Source organism: Selaginella moellendorffii, unplaced genomic scaffold (genome assembly GCF_000143415.4).
Source record: "Selaginella moellendorffii unplaced genomic scaffold, v1.0 SELMOscaffold_50, whole genome shotgun sequence".
NCBI classification, from domain to species: Eukaryota; Viridiplantae; Streptophyta; class Lycopodiopsida; order Selaginellales; family Selaginellaceae; genus Selaginella; species Selaginella moellendorffii.
The window spans coordinates 658,106-674,895 of NW_003314311.1; the positions used below are offsets into that span (position 1 = coordinate 658,106).

General features: G+C 43.2%; 3 protein-coding genes across 4 annotated transcripts; all 3 read left to right on the plus strand.

Annotated features, from left to right (window-relative positions):
* Positions 1–5,403: 5,403 nt before the first annotated feature.
* Positions 5,404–6,877, plus strand: LOC112350450 (cytochrome P450 71A1-like). Its single transcript, XM_024686674.1, has 2 exons — positions 5,404–6,276; positions 6,353–6,877. Exons 1-2 carry the CDS (start codon positions 5,404–5,406, stop codon positions 6,875–6,877), a joined length of 1,398 nt encoding a protein of 465 aa, XP_024542442.1.
* A 373-nt stretch (positions 6,878–7,250) lies between these two features.
* On the plus strand, positions 7,251–8,897 carry LOC112350451 (probable fucosyltransferase 9). Its single transcript, XM_024686675.1, has one exon. The coding sequence runs from the start codon at positions 7,251–7,253 to the stop codon at positions 8,895–8,897; it is 1,647 nt and encodes a 548-aa protein (XP_024542443.1).
* Positions 8,898–9,044: 147 nt separating this feature from the next.
* LOC9633876 lies at positions 9,045–13,027 on the plus strand. 2 transcript variants are annotated; one of them, XM_002981634.2, is made up of 10 exons: positions 9,045–9,232; positions 9,294–9,361; positions 9,417–9,478; positions 9,558–9,707; positions 9,753–9,929; positions 9,985–10,203; positions 10,257–11,695; positions 11,757–11,810; positions 11,860–11,929; positions 11,999–13,027. In XM_002981634.2, the coding sequence occupies exons 1-10, from the start codon at positions 9,075–9,077 to the stop codon at positions 13,001–13,003; spliced, it is 3,402 nt and encodes a 1,133-aa protein (XP_002981680.1). In that variant the 5' UTR covers positions 9,045–9,074; the 3' UTR covers positions 13,004–13,027. The 2 variants fall into 2 exon arrangements, with proteins under 2 accessions (XP_002981680.1, XP_024542564.1); XM_024686796.1 differs by lacking the exons at positions 9,045–9,232; positions 9,417–9,478 and having other exon boundaries at positions 9,321–9,361.
* Positions 13,028–16,790: the final 3,763 nt, after the last annotated feature.

Below are 16,790 nucleotides of genomic sequence, written 5' to 3' on the forward strand. Positions count from 1 at the left end.
TCTTTGGCTTCCACATCAGCCACTACCACGTGGCACCCTTTTGGCTCTTCTTTGGGGCCTAGAAATTTATGTCTCATAAGGGGATGATGTGAGGTTTAGATGTATGATGCCATATACTAATATTAGTGTATTGGGATTTTGATAATTGTCAAATTATTTTCAATCTAGACCACTCGTTCCTGTATATAAACTAGGGTTTTTGGGCTAATTGATATACACATTTCATACACTCATATAATTAGTTCTAAATTGTTATATTAATAATATTTTAAGTAGTATTAACAATAAAAATAATAGAATATTATCTTTCCAAAGAAAACCATCCATTCCTATATAGCATAGTAAAAGATTTTATATTAGAAAAAAAAATTTTAAACCACTTTAATTATGAATGTAAAATAGTGAACCATATTAAAAACCATTTCTAATATGCATGTAAAACACCTGTAGTTGTAACTAAAAATATGACCCATTTCAAAAACCATCTATAAAGAGGATCTATCTAAGCTAGTCTACTTGAAAGTAACTGTTAAGGATGTTAATGAACTTAGAAGTGTGTAGTCAAAGAAAAATCCTCAAAAGTTCACAATTCATTATGAAATCACAGTACTCTTAAAAATATGATTTTTGAGCCCAAATACCTTGTTTTTGAGAACTCAAACCATGGTGGCTAGAGCAATATCCTCTAGCTATTAGATTTATTGTGTGGACTTGAGGGGGCATTATGGGGGGAAAAACTATATATCATATAACAATTATTGAACTCCTTTTTTATTTTATTTATGGATTGTTAATCATTATTTTCTTGCATTTAAAACTTCCAGGCCAACTAAGATAGGATCCACTAATACATTTAAAGTCTTTGTAAGTAACCAAAGAGAACAATTGAGAACCCTACTCTCTTGATACCCTACCCCTTGGGTTGAATTATAGCTCTCAAATTTTATTTATGCCGCAAGGAAGCATGATGAATTGTAAGCAACCAAAGAGAATAACTCAAAAGATAATTTATAAATGTTCAAATATAAAGGGAAAGGGCCCATAAACAAAAGTGCACCCTTTTTTTTAATTGGTTAAGGGTTTTAGAATAATTGAGGTTAAGTGTCTTTGAGTTTGAATAATACTTAGCTGGGTGACATCCGGGAAGTCCAAATTCAGGAGCTTACAATCTCTATTCTTACTCTAATAACGATCATTTTTACTAGTAGTATCCACCACCACCTTTTATTTATATATAATAAATAATACCATCATTTTTGGTTTTGACTTTGAATATATCAATCTGTTCTATAGTAAACCTTTTATCTAGATCCCAAGATAGCAAACCCTACAACAAATCTACTATATCCTTCTTTTCAATAATTTTATATTAGTCTCTCTCAAAAAACTTTTTCATTTTATCCACCACCTTCATTCTCATCCCAGCTCATATCAAGATTTCTATGGACTGCAAAAGGGTTCCTTACAAATAGAACTCCAACTCCCCACATGTCCACACCTTTCTCAATCTTCTTAATCTTCTTAGAAATAACTTTTGAAGCCCTAAAACCTTTGGTGCCTCCTCAAGCAAGAAAATCTCCTATCTTTACCATAAAGTTGCTATGAACTTAAGGTGGATGTCCTATACAAATTCTCACTTTTGCAAACTTGCCAAGCCCACTAAATTGGAATATGATTTCCTTGATTGTTAGAACCTAATGAAAAATTACCATGCTAACGCAGAGTAGATTGCCACCCACACCCCCAAGCCCTCTGTGCCACTGCTCATAGCTGTGAGCACACCATAACCCCCAAAAGCCCTTTGATTAGTTGTGAATTAATTTCTGTAAAATAAACTTACTAAACTTAAATTAGTCATACTTTAAGCTATGTGAATTAACATTTTATAACAATCCTCCCTCCAACCAAAGTCCTTATATGCAAGGACTACTTAGTGATTAATAAACTTGTGGTAATAACCAGCTATTCCCAAGAAACTCCTCAACTCAACAACATTTATTAGAGTCAGCTATTCCTCAATGATAGCAATCTTTTGTGGATAAATCTTGACTTTATCAGTAAAGACAATATGGTCTAAATACTCACATTCAAATTGCACAAACTTGTATTTACTCTTCTTAGCATAAAGTTTATGCTTGCATAACAATTCCAACACTTTACACAAGTGGTCTATGCTTAATCATATTCTTACTAAAAATAAGAATATCATCAAGGAAGATCTCCACAAAGTCATGCAAATACTCCCTAAACATGGGTCATGAGCCATATAAAAGTTGCTAGTCACCATAAATTCAAAATGCCTAAAACTCATAGAGAAAGATGATTTTGCAATATCTATATCATTTAGAGCAATTTGATGATAACCACTTTGCAAGTTGATATTGGTGAAAACTATGGTTTCCCCAAGTCTATCCAAGATATCATCTATGCATGGCATCAACATTTTATCCTTGACTGTCTTTTTATTTGAAGTATGGTAATTGATACACATTCGTATTGAGTTGTCTTTCTTTTTAACAAGCAAGACCAGTGCTCCAAATGGAGACTTGTTTGGCTGAATAAAGCTGTACTCAAGCAACTCAGTCACTTGACACTTAGTATGATTTAGCCGAAATGGTCATTAATAGATTGGCTTGCCTAGTTCTAGCACAATTTCATGCTCAACTCCACACAAAGGTGGTAGGCCATGTGGTTGCTCAGCTGGGAACATGTCCTTGAACTCCTTGAAGTTCCTCCACTACTGCTAATTCTCCACGCAAAAACTTTGATGTATCCAACTCTCAGATATACATCAAAAAGAGCTCATTCTCTTTATTGCACATTCAAAGACATTGCCAATATCAACTTGGTTAAGCTTGGAATGTTGCTTCCAAACCAAATATCATGTACACTACCATACTCAAGCTTCACATATCTAAGGCTCCACTTAATCTCGGGATCAACAAGCATGTGCCATCACATGCCAAGGATCATGTCCACATGACATAAATCCGCAAGGAAGAAATCTTCCACCATGGTGATCTTGCCAACTTTCACTAATAGGTTATGCACCACACCATTCCACTGCTGGTTCTTGGTGGCAGCTCCAAAAATTCTAAGGAATCACTTTAGTCACTAGCAGCTTGTACTCCTTGACCAGCTTTGCTAAAACAAAATTGTCAAAACTGCCATTGTCCAATAGAATGTATATGAACTATTTCCCATCAATCCCTCAATGAGATTTATCATCACTTCAAATCCTATTGAGTGTATGGGCAATCATGAAGATATATTTCTTGTCTGGATTCTCCTTATATTGCATTTCATAGACTTTCCTACTCAAAGCTCTAGCATTCGTATTGAAAGGCTTGTTCTTCTTTTTCAACAGAGGATAATCTACCTTCTAATGGCCTTCCTCACCACACTTCTGGCAATGATTATGCATTTTCTTGGTAATTTGAGGCTTCTTGCTATTGCCTTGACCACCATTACCACTGCCACCTTCCACATGAGACATCAAACCCCCACTACCACCACTACTCTCAGGAGGGGCTCCTCCCATGTTTGGCACCCTTGTCCTGAGGACATGGCTCCCTCATCCACCAAGTTCCAAGCTTGTTCAAAAAGCTCCTCCAAAGACTTTGTTGCCTTGGAAGTTTTTAAGTGATCTCGCATCTCTTTGTTCATCTATAAAGTAGTCTTTCTAAACCTTCTCAGTGTAGTTGTTAGGCACATGACTCAGTAACATCTCAAACTTCTTGATGTACTTTTCCAGGCATAAATCGTCTTGCTTCAGTTACCAAAGCTTGCATCATGCATGAAAAGCATCATAGTGATGAGCAAATTCCTATTTGAAAGCTTCCTCAAATTCAATCAGCAACACCAAAGGTCCCTTGCCAGCAATGGTACATTGGTTCAAAAGGCAACTCCACCACTTTGTAGCCCAGCCTTTAAGTGCCACCTCTACGAGGATCAGTGCATCCTCATTCGGCAATCCTTGAATGTGAATCAGTTTCAAGGTCTTCCACAACCAGCTGAGCGCCTCATCCATAAGGACATTCAAACTCAAGAATCTGAGCTTGATCTATGACACAACTCCTGCCACCTCAAGAATTCTCTATCTTCTTGATACGCTCATACATATCTGCCAAAGATCCATGCATATCAACTTCAAGGGTCTGGATATTGCTATTGAGGGCTTGTAATTCCAACACCACCTCATCCATCATCCAAGCCTCCACAGATGATTGATTAACAACTTCCTCCACATAATCCATAGTAGCAAACTCCTCTAATACCAATTGTTAAAACCTAATAAAGAATTACCATGCTTACGTAGAGCAGATCACTAACCAGCCACCCCCTCTGCACCACTGCTCACAGCTGTGAGCATGCTCCACTTCCACTGTATCCCCCAAAAGCCCTTGATTAGTTGTGAACTAATCTCTATAAAATAAACTGACTAAACTTAACTTAGTCATAGATGGATTAACATTAATCCCAGGATTATAATATTCAGAGCTTGTACCCTTCTTGAAATAAAAGCCCCTAAAATCATAGAGGTGCTCTAGTCTCCATCTTCCATTTTGAAAACTCTCACAGTGTTCTCATGCTTGTAGTACCTCTTGTGCTTAGGGTCTAACAATACTAATCTTCTGCCATCGCAGTACCTCATGAGCCCAAACTATGTTTAAATTAAAATATTTTAGTTTATTATAAAGAAATGCTTACTTTCAAATGCATCTTCAGTTAAGGAAAAGGTTTTAAAACCTTTTGACTATATAAAGGTGTTTTTAACTACACAGAGTCACTATAAACAAAACCAAATGATAATAAGCCTCAAATGGTACATGCACTTAACTAAGATCAAATGAAAGTTTTAAAGATCAACAGAAGCGAATCTAAAAAGCTTGTACTATGGAAAGGCTAGAAACAGTCTATGCATGGTTTGATTTACATGACATGGTAGATTCTAAGATTCTTTCATATCTATGGGAGAATGATGAGACAGACAAGTCTAGAAGCTTCACTAGCGAAGCATGGAGGTGGCAGAAGTCTACAGAAATAGTATAGAAGATTTAGTGATGGCAAGAATTATTGTGGGAAATCAAAATCTTGATAGGAAGGAATAAGAAATTTTGAGAGCTTGGCACAATTTATCACAAGGCATGGCAGGAAATGTGGCAGAAACATGCAAAACAAACGTAAGTTAGTCAAAGATGGTGGGCATCATTACAGAGGCTTGAGGATAAGAATAGAGCAATCCGGCCAGGCCTGGACATAAATAGATCCATAAATAGACCAAACAGTATATTGTTTTTGTTTCCTTCCCATTTGTTGTGTTGCATTTATTTTGTTCCAGGCGGCTAAACCAGTGTCATATCCCACATATATTATCCTTTGCTCAAAGCATTAGAAGCAGCAATGGAGCTCCTCCAGCTAGTACTAGTAGGCTTACTTTCGCTCGTTCTCTACAAATTGGTGGGCATTCTTCTCTTTAAGAACAATGGCAGCAGACCCCCTTCCCCAGGATTTTGTGTTCCAATCTTGGGTCATTTGCCTCTCCTCGGCAATCTCCCTCACATCTCCCTTCTTAATCTCTCCAGGAAGTTTGGAGGACTCATGCACCTCAAGCTCGGGCAAGTTGACACACTGGTCATCTCTTGCCCGGACGCCGCAAGAGAGCTTCTCAAGTTCCAAGACATCGCAACTTCTTCCAGGCCCGCGATCTCTTCCGCGAGATACTTTGGCTATGGAGGTGCCGGATTGGCCTGGGCGCCTTATGGGGAGCACTGGAGGAGCATCCGGAAGCTGTGCACTCTGGAGCTCCTCACGGCCAAGCGTGTCGAGTTCTTCCAGCCCATTCGCAAACAGGAGACCAGGATCTTCCTCCGCGAGCTTCTGGCGATGGCGGAGGAGGGCCGGGAGGTCGATTTGTCAACGATGATCAAGGATGTTACGTTCAACACCATCGCCAAGATGGTGATGAGCAAGAGCTACTCGGCCGGGAGCGCGACGAGCAAGGAAGAGATGGAGGAGGCCTTGTTCTTCAACCGGGCAATCACTCGCGCGTTTGAGCTCGGTGGTAGCATGCACATTGGTGATTTTGTTCCTTGGCTGGGATGGATGGACACGCAGGTTGCAAAGATCGAGGAAGTCCAGCACAGGATCGACCTGTTCTTGCAAAAGGAGATTGACACTCATCGCAAGAACTTTGGTGGCCAGCCGAAGGACTTTATCGACTTGATGATGTCCACGGGGGAGTTGACGGACGCTTCGCTTAAGGCAGTTTCGCTGGTACGTTGTAGTAAAGCTGTATGAAAATCTTTCTATGGACGGGAAAGTTGACGTGAAACTTTGCTGTGTGTTTAAGGACATGATCGCGGCTGGAACGGACACTTCGGCTGTTCTGATAGAGTGGGCGATGGCGGAGCTAATCAAGAACCCAGAATTCATGGACAAGGCTCGCAAGGAACTCAAGCAAGTGATTGGCGATGGAAAGCTCATGGAAGACGAGGATATTTCCAGGCTCGAGTTCTTGCAAGCAATCGTCAAAGAGACTTTCCGGCTCCATCCGCCAGTTCCACTCTTGCTCCCTCATGAATCGATCGAGAGTTTTAGAGCTGGAGGATACACGTTCCCTGCCAGAACAAGGATCTTGATCAATGCCTACGCGATCGGGCGTGACAAATCCACATGGAGGGATGCATCCAGGTTTGATCCGGATAGATTTCTGGGGAGCTGTGTGGATGTCAAGGGCCAGCACTTTGAGCTCTTGCCATTTGGAGCCGGGAGGAGGGGTTGCCCGGGGATTCATCTCGGTTTGACCACCGTTTACTACATTCTGGGCAATTTGGTTCATGCGTTTGACTGGATATGTCCGAGGTGTTTGGTTTGACCGTGCCCAGGGCTTGTCCGCTCAAAGTTTTTCCGGTTGCAAGACCACCAACAAAAGCACTCAACATACATTAATTCCTAAAAATGTCAGAAATATAAAGATTATTCACTAAAAACCCTAAGCAAAACTTTAATTAATATCATTAAGTTCACTGGATCAATTGATTAAATTAACTCACTTTACTTTTTAATGCATATTCTTCTCATTTTACTTTGATTAACTAATGTCCAAAACAACTATGTAATTCTCCAAAATCAAATTTTCGGTATATAGTTCCACCTTACCGATTTGCTCTCCTAACTTTGCTCCACATGCGCTTTGATTTTTTAGGGCGACCAAGTCGATCGATCACCCACCAATGCATGCCCTGAAAATGCCATGGTTCCGCCTTCTAGGCCTCGTCCTCTCGCTCACTCTCGCCTTGCACTTCCTCCTCAAAGCCCAGCAATCGCCCAATCCATTCTTCTCCAGCTTCATCCTCTTAAATCACACGCTTCCTCCTCGCAGCAGCGACGAGAACGAGCAAGGCCTCCTCCCAGAAGTGTGGAAGCAAAAGGATGATCGCGGCCGCCAGTGCCTCAGCCGGTTCCAATACCAGTCGTATCGCCGCCACCCCTCCAGCCCCTCCCGCCCGTCCGATAGCCTCATCCAACGGCTCCGGGAGTACGAGGAGCTCCACGCTCGCTGCGCTGGAGAGGCCGACAAGTCACCACCGTCGCCGTCGGATCCCCCGTGCCAGTTCGTCGTGGCCGTCGGATACATGGGCCTCGGCAACAAGATGATCTCGCTCGTCGCGACCTTCATCTACGCGCTGCTCACGAACCGAGTTCTTCTCATCGCCGCCGCCGAAAACATGGATCGCCTCTTCTGCGAGCCGTTTCCTCAAAGTTCCTGGCTCCTCCCAAAGTCGAAGATGGATCTCCTGTACTCACTGAATGATTCTTTCCGGTTTGGCAGCGTTGTCAAGGCGTTTGGATCCGGAGAGTGCAACACCAGCGGCGTCAAGTACCCCGGAACCGTGCTCGTCCGGATCACCCACGAGTATGATCGCGACGACACCAAGTTCTTCTGCGAGGAGCAGCAGGACGTGATCCGGAGCCAAGTTCCCTGGGTGTTTGTCCGATCGAACGTCTTCTACGTCCCCAGCCTCTACTACGTTCCATCGTTCAAGTCGGAGATGGAGCGGCTCTTCCCCGGCGAGGACGCCATCTTTCATCATGCCACGAGGTACTTGCTCCACCCCTCAAACTCCGTCTGGAAGAGGACCACCCGGTTCTACGATTCTTACTTGGCGCACGCCGAGACGCTGGTTGGGATCCAGATGAGAGCGCCGCCTGGATTTGAGGGCGTCCGCAAGAACTACGCGAGAGAAGTTCTCCAGTGCGCTGTGGAGAACCGAGTTCTTCCAAACGTCACGCAGGAGGAGCCGGAGATCCTGGGAGAAACCAGCGAGATCAATCACAAAAACATCACTTTGGAGGATCAATCGCAAGCACTCACCTCAAAGAAGAGCTCCAATTCTTCTTCTTCTTCCGGCAGATCCATTGCCGTGCTGGTCACTTCGCTCAACCAAGCTCACCTCGAAGCGTTGCGAGCAACGTACTTAAACGCTGCCACCGAGGGAGGGATTCGAGTTAGCATCCATCAGCCAAGCCACGAAGAACATCAAAAAACCGGAGAAACTCACCACGATGAGAAGGCCTTGATGGAGATCTTTCTTCTCTCGCTGGCTGACACTCTCATCACCAGCCCTCTGTCGACGTTTGGCTACGCCGCGCAAGGATTGGCGCACCTCCGGCCCTGGCTCATGTGGATCCAACCCAATCCCGAGCACCCGGTGTGTACCAGGGTGTTCGCGTCGGATCCGTGCTTCCTAAACTTCGAGCCGTATAGCTGCGATTGCAATCGGACTAGAGAGGAGACGACGCTGGAGAATCTCATCCGGCACTGCGAGGAGGACGAGCCGAATCGAAGATGGGTGAAGATCGATAGCCGGAAAGAGAGAAACGCGAGCGACTAGCTAGAGATTCTTTTGGTGGATTCACCTAAGAAGATTTTGCGGCTCCTCTGCCCTGATTTTAGGGCTCTTCACACATCATAGCCAATGTCTGAAATGTGGCGGGAAAATTCTAGAACTGGCGGGAAAATGGAGAATGATGCTAGGTTTTAAGCGCTTGTGCTTGTGGCGTCTTCGCGGATGAAGATGTCCATCCAGGAGTTTGCGGCGAGCTCGGATGATGAGCGCATTCGCCAGTATCAAGCGCTTCAGTGCTCGCCGCCGCAAGGGGATGCGGATGATTGGGGGTTCTTCTTCGAGCAGGCGTGCTTGGATGCAAGCTCTCGAAATTCTCTCTTGTAAGTGTTTTATTTTGTTCTTCATTTGTGTGTGTGAATCGTGGGAGTTTGCGGCGCGCAGGGCATCAAGCGCATTGAGGTGCCTGGGTTTCTTCATTAGCAACTGGAGCTATGTGGAAAAACTTCCAGGTACCCTTCGCCATCCTTCTTTGTTTTAACTCTTTTTCTCTTGCCAAAACCTTAGACGATCTGGCCTCTACAATTCTGCTAACTTTCGTGAAGATCGCTACTGGCAGCAGCGAGAAGGTTCATACACATTTTTTTCATTTCATGGCCTCGTTTTTTTTAGTTTTTTTCTCTGACCAAGCTGCTTCCTTCTGTGTAGTTGCAACTTAAACTTAGCATGTGGTGCGTTTCAGTCCAGCAATTCAAGGCTAGTATCATCGAGAATCACTTTGAAAACCTCATCAACGCTGTAGTGTGTGCGGTCAACAACCATTTGGGTTCGCTTTCCGTGATCTTCGAGGCTCTACAGGTATGGCAAAAGTTTCATTTTAATTCTGTAACATTTTAGTTTCAGGCTCTTCGTTTCGTCGTTTTCATAGCACCAGCTAAAGCACGAGCGCATGCACACGTCTGGGCACCACCACTTTATACGAGGCTCGTTAGTATGGACAAAGCCGAGAGATGCATGGTTTCTCATGCCTTGGACGAGCTTCTAGTGTACATTCGGCCTTGCTCACTTTTGTTCTTAGAGGTACTCAGTTTGGTAGTGTTCCTTGCCTGACTTTGAAATTGTGAATTTGAAAAAGGTTTGTGCCAACGATATACGCACTATGTTGCTGGCAAAGCTGATGAAAATGGTAGCCGCCGGTGGTCAAGTTGCTCCAGCAGCCATCAGCGCTTGGAAAATGTTTATCACATTGCTCGGTAGCCATCTTATCAGCAATAAGTCACTAGCAAATGAGCTGATCAAAGTTCCGGTGCTCGCATTCACGAAGAACGAGGTTCAGGCCAGGATTGCAACTTATGTGCGTATGTCGATGTATGTCTGTGTTTTTCTAATACTTTTCCTCGTTGTCAGGACGCTTGGGAATCGTTTATTGATGCAGTTATACCGCCTGACGACGCTCAGCCGAAGCGCCTCAAGCTCCTGTTGACGCCTATTCTATCTGCTATCAAGAGCGAGCGTGTTCTATCAGTCAAGTCCCGATATTGCAAGACATGGATACATATCCTGGAAGTGCTCGGTACGCGTTTGAACGATCCTCGAAACTTCAAGCACAGCGTTGTTCCAGTCATTCAAGCTGTCGTAAATGTCGACCCGGTGCGAGATCCGTGGGTTTGGCGAAACTGCATTGCACTGGTGGAAACGTATGCTTCGACGAACTTATCATCGACACCAGACTTCACTCGACTTACGTTTGCAACGTCCGATATCCAAGGAGACCAGCCTCTGTTAGGAGAAGCAACGAAGTTGAAGCTCGAGCCATGGACTCTCAAAGGTGTTGAAGTTCTTCAAGAGGTAATGAGGCTTTTCTGGGACTGTGGAATGAAGAGCCTGGAGGAAAAGAGAGACTGGAGCCTGGCTGCTGCCGCCAGGCTATGGTACATCATCGTGAAGACCATGGTGGCGGCTCAACACAGTCCTGAGCAGCGAGACGCTGTACATTGGCTCCTGGGATTCGCCGTCGGGCTTTGCAACGAGGAAAACTCTCCGAGCATTTGGAAGACTTGGGCATGGAACTTCTTTAGAGTTCTTATCGACGAGCTCGGACCCATGGTTTTAGCATCGTCCTTCTACAGAACTCCATGGCAGCGCTCTCGTACTTTATTATCTTGGACGGAGCATACGACTGTGCTGGTACGTCCGGTTGTGCACATGCTGGCTGCCTGGATGGACATGCTTCTCCGGGAACAAGTAGAGACGCCAGAAGAGTCTATTCTTCACGGGACTGAAACGCTTCTCTGTGCTTTAAGAGCACCTTTCGACGTCCTTGGAAGTGTTCAAGAACAGGTGGCCTGCTTAAGTCTGCTGTATTCAGCAGCTGGCGGTAAAAAACCGAAGATGGCGAGCGCGTTCCTTCTGCAATGGTGGAACTCGGTAGCAGAGCAGCTGCTAAACTACGTCGATGAAACTAGTGATATTGGTGGTGAAGGGGAAACTGGTTGTATATGCGACGCCCTTCTTTTCCCCGTGAAGTGCTTTTTCCAACCCGGAGGAAGAGAACTCAGCTCTACGAGAACACTTTGGATCCAGCTTTATGAAGCAACTTGGAGAGTTTCGTCGTTGAAAAATCGCAGCTTCCTGCAAGAGCTTTATCGACGGCTGGTTAAGCTTATTGACGAACAAATCTCAAGTGGTCTAAGGTTGACAGGTCTCACCGAATTTCTCGAGCTTGCGGGATTTGGTGTTAGTCATGCCCTCAGACAAGCAGACGTCCACAAATCCAAGACCGGGAAAAGGAGAAGCTTTAATGTTGCTGATGGAGAAATGCGGGATGTTATCACTGTCGCAAACAGGTATGGTTTTATGCAACTTCGCATGCGGACTAACTTTCATCTTTTGCTGTTAATGCTTCAGGGTGCTGATGTTGGCAGGAACGGAGTGTCGCTCTACGATTAAAATCATAACAAGGTTAAGCTACTTCTAGTTCTTGATTCTTATGAGCTAAAGCTTGTCACAGGGTCCTGGAAGCACTGGCATTTTATAGCAAACGAGTCAGCAGTCAGCACAACGCCTTACGACTTCTACACGTAAGAGATTTTTCAGTCGAATAGAAAAAAAAGAAGAAGACCAACTCATTTCCCATTTTGAACGCACAGGTTCTCGAGAAGCCTTTGAACTTGTTACTGAGCGCCGACAAGAGCTTTCCTGCATCGTTGCTGGAAAAGCTTCATCAGTTGTGGGACGGCCTACTCTCCTGTCTTCAAAGGTGTCAGCCCGAGATGGTCTTCGACTCCGACCTTCTCTTTCTCCAGGCATCGAGCTTGGCCTGTGCATTGGAGCATCCGTATGATCCAATCTCGAACAGGACTCTGGCATTCTGGGAAGAGACTTACGCCAGGACGCCAGCCTTGAGCTATCCCAGCAGCCTTCTTCCATCACTAGCGAAGCTCAAAAGTCAGGTGGCGATCACTTTACCAGGACTAGTTGCGTCAGACCTCGAGCCATACACAACGCAAATCATGCCTGGTAGTCTGGACGCGCAGAGTATGGAGAACAGAACACCTGAGGCCACGCCACTCAAAAAAGTTTTCTCGGCAGCAGCAACAGGTGGACAAGTACTAGCCACTGACGAGATCCCGAGAAAGAAAGTCCGGCTCAGCAATGCGGGACGAATGGAGATGGAAGATAAAAGCAGCGGCTACGTGGTTATCCCAAGCCAGCCTCAGAAGGAACTCGCTCTCACGGATCACCAGAAGGAAGTCCGGAAGCTCCAGAGGGAACAGGGAGCCGGAGTGAAGACTTACACCACCGTCGACTTCAGCCAGGCCGATTTCGATACTCCAGCGGACTCCCTCGACGTTGATGTCCTGGACAACGCTGTTGTGGACGAAGCACTCAAGCTCGCCGGGGATTTCACGGGTCCACACTCTCTGGAGCTTGCTCCAAGGAACCTCAAGGCTCAAAGAATTTACACGTCTCATGGAGGAGCCCAAGCGTTTGAGCGAGAAGAGGAGTCCTCGGGCGAGATTGGCGTGCTTGAGATGCTGTTGACGTGCTCTTGGGAGAAGTTTGATAAGGAGGATCTCAAACGTTCCAAGGCATTGCTAGAGCTTTTGCAAAGCAAAGTAGATCAAGCTTTGCTCTCAAGATGTCTTCAGTAATAAAGCAATTTGAGGCCGAGTAAATTTTATTTAAAAAACAAATAAAGGAAAAAAGGACCAAAAGTAGTTAAAAAGGTTAAAGAAAAGATTGCAAAGTATATTATAAAGGCCTAAAGTTATTTTGAGAAATAGGTAACATATGAAAGAATCTCATGTTTTAGATCTAAATTATCAAGAAACAAAAACAAAAACCCACAATGTAAAATAGGAAACGAAATTTTAAATAATACATCCTTGATGGTTATATGTATTAGTTGCCCACCAAATTTTGTTTTATAAGATACTAAATTACAATCATTTTGTAATGTAAGGTAAGTAAATAAATAGCAATGAGGGTTAGCTTTACAAAATTTGTTAATGGACCACATCACTAATTTTTCGTTATTATATAAAACAAGATTACCATCTTTCTGAAGTACTAAAAAACATAAACCATAATATTCTTTTATATTTTGTGATCTCCATAAAAGATTTTTTCCAGAATAAATAGAAATTTTACAATTTGATTCTACTAATAAAATGTTTTTGCCATTCCGAGATTGTATAAATTGACCTGTATATAGTATATGATTTTCAAATGCAGAGTTTAAAGTGGTTATACTATTATCACAATTTTCAGTTTTATAATATTTTCTCAATGAAAAGAAAAATGTCATTATATTATTAATGCCAAAAGAGGAGAAAGAGTACTGAATTTGAAAATTTTGATTAGTAACTTTACATGAATTAGCACGTGCATTTCTTATATCTTTTGAATAATCAATAAGTAATCTTGTTAATCCATGATGTACTGTACGACCAATTACTAACTCATTAGTTTTTGGAAAGCATAATGATGGTATTCTTTGAAGTTGTATATTAACAACTCCCATTTGATGGTTTAATTCCCAGTTTTTTGTATAATCTTGGGGATATTTATTGTTTTGACCAATTGTAGATATAAGAAAATCTATATTATCTACAATCATTCCAGTTACTTCTTCAGTTAAACTATTATTTCTAATAAACTCAATGTTTGATTTAGTATAAACTAATTTTGAAGTTAAAATAATTATATAGGAGAGAAATATAAATTTAAAATATGACATTACTCAAGAAATTTAATTTTTAATTAAATAATATTTACTTGTCTAAGTCTATAATATTTACAATTATCTTATTTTTTCGGTAGAATTCTTAATTCACATAAATTAAACATTTGACCTATTATCTATGTAAAACGAACAAATGCAAAGCTTTAGAATATACTTTTAAAATACATTAATTAATATATTTATAAACTACATTTAAAGTTATTTTATTTATTAACGGAGTATTTTCATTAAAATATAGATTATTATTTTGGAAAGTAAAGTAAAAAATTCTTTTTAAAAAAGTTTAATTTAAACTTTTCTATTGCTAATATGACCCTTTAGGGTTTATAGTTAAAGTTTTAGGCAATTGAGAGCTCGTCCTCCACGGGCTTTCTTTGAGAAAATGCAAGTGTGTGTCAAGAGCGACCTGGAAATCGCGCTGTCTTGTTTTGTAGAGGACCGGCAGCTACACAAGCATTGGAAGCTAAGAACCAGAATAGAATGCCAACAGCGAGGACACAGCTTTGGAGCGGTGTGGAGGCCAAAGTCGAGCAAATCACAGAGGCTCATGAAAAACAATATGTTTCGTAAACGATGTCCCTTTGTTCTCATAAATATGTAAACTCGGCTAAGACGCTTGGTGACTGCCGAGAAGAATAGCGTGTACAAGCAGGGAACAAGGATCTGTGGCTCAGAAGATGCGGCTTTGGAAAGGATGCTTTTGAAAACTCGCAAGGAGAACTTACGATCGTGTAATCAGTTTTTTCGTTCAGCCGCTTGTATAGACATAGGGCTTTTTCTTTCTTGCAGGCGATGCTTGAGATGAAACGCCATGAGGTTAGCCAAGAAAGAACAGCCACCGATTGAAGTTCTCGTATGTTTTTATCCAGATAAACAAGCTGGAACAGGCTTGCGAAGTACGAGGAAGTTCAGTCGAAGTACAACTGCTTGTTCCGTCCTGTGGCTGATCAAGTCTATGGCGATCCTGAAATTTTTGGCGAGATGAGGCCGAATGTAATGAACTGTGAAAAACTGTTTAGTATTCCGTGACCTTACAACTCCCCCTCCAGACAACGAGACAACTCAAGAAGAAAACTTGAGATCTCCACCGCTTGTAAGCGACATGATCATCCCGGACAGTGGAGGATGAGATTCCAAGAGAAGAGATTTCCTGTAAGAGAAAATAGCAAACGTCAGCTGATCGTCGAAAGCATCACACTCAGAATCAGAAGGCTTTATATGTCGTCCTTGTCATGACCGACTTGTGGTGGAGCGTCTCGTTACCAGGTTGCCGTTCCAGGAGAGCATTTTTTTCCTTCATTTTCTTGAGTGGCTTATGCGTATCTCCTGATGGTAGTCACCTTGCATTCGTTCTTTCGGGGATGGACAAGGTACTCCTTTCTACTTGGTTTATCGCGTAATGAAAGCAAATCTCTCACAGGAGGAGTGAACTGAGACTTTGAATTGCGAGCATGCAAACGCCAGAGAGCTTATTGGACCTCCAGACTACTGCCTTAATTCCGTATTCGATTCGTAAGCACCTATGTGATGTCACGCCGCCATGTCCCAACAAGGTTATCAACGAGGAAAATCGGGATGTACCAGGAGCAAGCATATGACGAAGACGTTTCGATTATTATGCTACCAGCGAGCTCCTCCTCGTGACCGTCATCTGCTGGTACCTTTTCAGTCCGATTTCCCAAGGTGTGGACGAGATCAGGACGACTTGTACGAGAAGTCGCTGACTTGCCGCTCGCATAGATATGATATACCAATAGCTCATGACAGCGTTCGTCAAGGTCATCCCCTGTTGGTAAGAAAAGAATGTTTTTTTTTCTGTCTTCCTCATTATATGTATATATGTGTTCTACAGGGTGGAAGTGGAGACATAGTGTACACACTTCGTGATAGATTCTAGTGAAGCATAGTAACCGGAGATTCTTCAGAAACTTGATCTTCGCTACGGGTACGTATTGTGTTGCTAAAGTCGAGTCGTTTGTGATGTGTGTTCTTGGCTGGCGTGCTGTTCGATAGATCGTCGGAAGATGTCTACTCAGACCCCAGCTCTCTGGTGTTGCGCAGAACCTCGTTTGGGACTTACGTTCTGGCTCAAGTAAAGACGAGTGATGGTAACAGGAATCTACTGCTTGATGGCAACGGGCAACTCCGGAAGGAAAGATACCGTTCCTTGGTCTTCTCAACATGTAAGCTCGGATGCCTCACTTCACTCGCTGTTGATTTCGCAAACTCTTTCCTTGCAGTGCGGATTTGGCAAAGCCAGAAGGACAAGTACTCTCGACGTGGACAAGCTGCGAATGCTAGCCTCCACTGTACTTTCTTTTGTTTTGGCCCGATAAGAATGCTGTTCACGTCACAAACTTTCCGCATCCTTACCCGCAGCTTGTCAGCCTCCAGAAATTCGATATCCTGCTCTGATGGTGTGCAGCTAACAGCAACGCTCTACTTACCACCCCCAATCCTGGTGCGTAAGCCACACTCATAATGTTGACCTCTACAGTCCACAACAAGGTTGGAGCAGGAACCTTCCGGATTGAGAGCGTGTTGCTCTCCAACTAACTTCTCTGTGAAATCCACAAGGCTGAAGCTGTCAAGTAGTCCTCCTTGTTTTCAACACACTCGCATTAAGATGTATCTCGCCGTCAGTTCTCCGCCTTTCCCTTCGTCCTCAAAATGCTCGTCACGGCTTTCTTCCC

Bases quoted from the DNA above. Each gene is read 5' to 3' on its own strand.
- LOC112350450 (XM_024686674.1), top strand. From the start codon at position 5,404: ATGGAGCTCCTCCAGCTAGTACTAGTAGGCTTACTTTCGCTCGTTCTC. The intron at 6,277-6,352 runs GTACGTTGTAGT...TGTGTGTTTAAG, and splicing joins CGCTTAAGGCAGTTTCGCTG to GACATGATCGCGGCTGGAAC.
- LOC112350451 (XM_024686675.1), top strand. From the start codon at position 7,251: ATGCCATGGTTCCGCCTTCTAGGCCTCGTCCTCTCGCTCACTCTCGCC.
- LOC9633876 (XM_002981634.2), top strand. From the start codon at position 9,075: ATGAAGATGTCCATCCAGGAGTTTGCGGCGAGCTCGGATGATGAGCGC. The intron at 9,362-9,416 runs GTACCCTTCGCC...CCAAAACCTTAG, and splicing joins CTATGTGGAAAAACTTCCAG to ACGATCTGGCCTCTACAATT. The intron at 10,204-10,256 runs GTGCGTATGTCG...CCTCGTTGTCAG, and splicing joins AGGCCAGGATTGCAACTTAT to GACGCTTGGGAATCGTTTAT.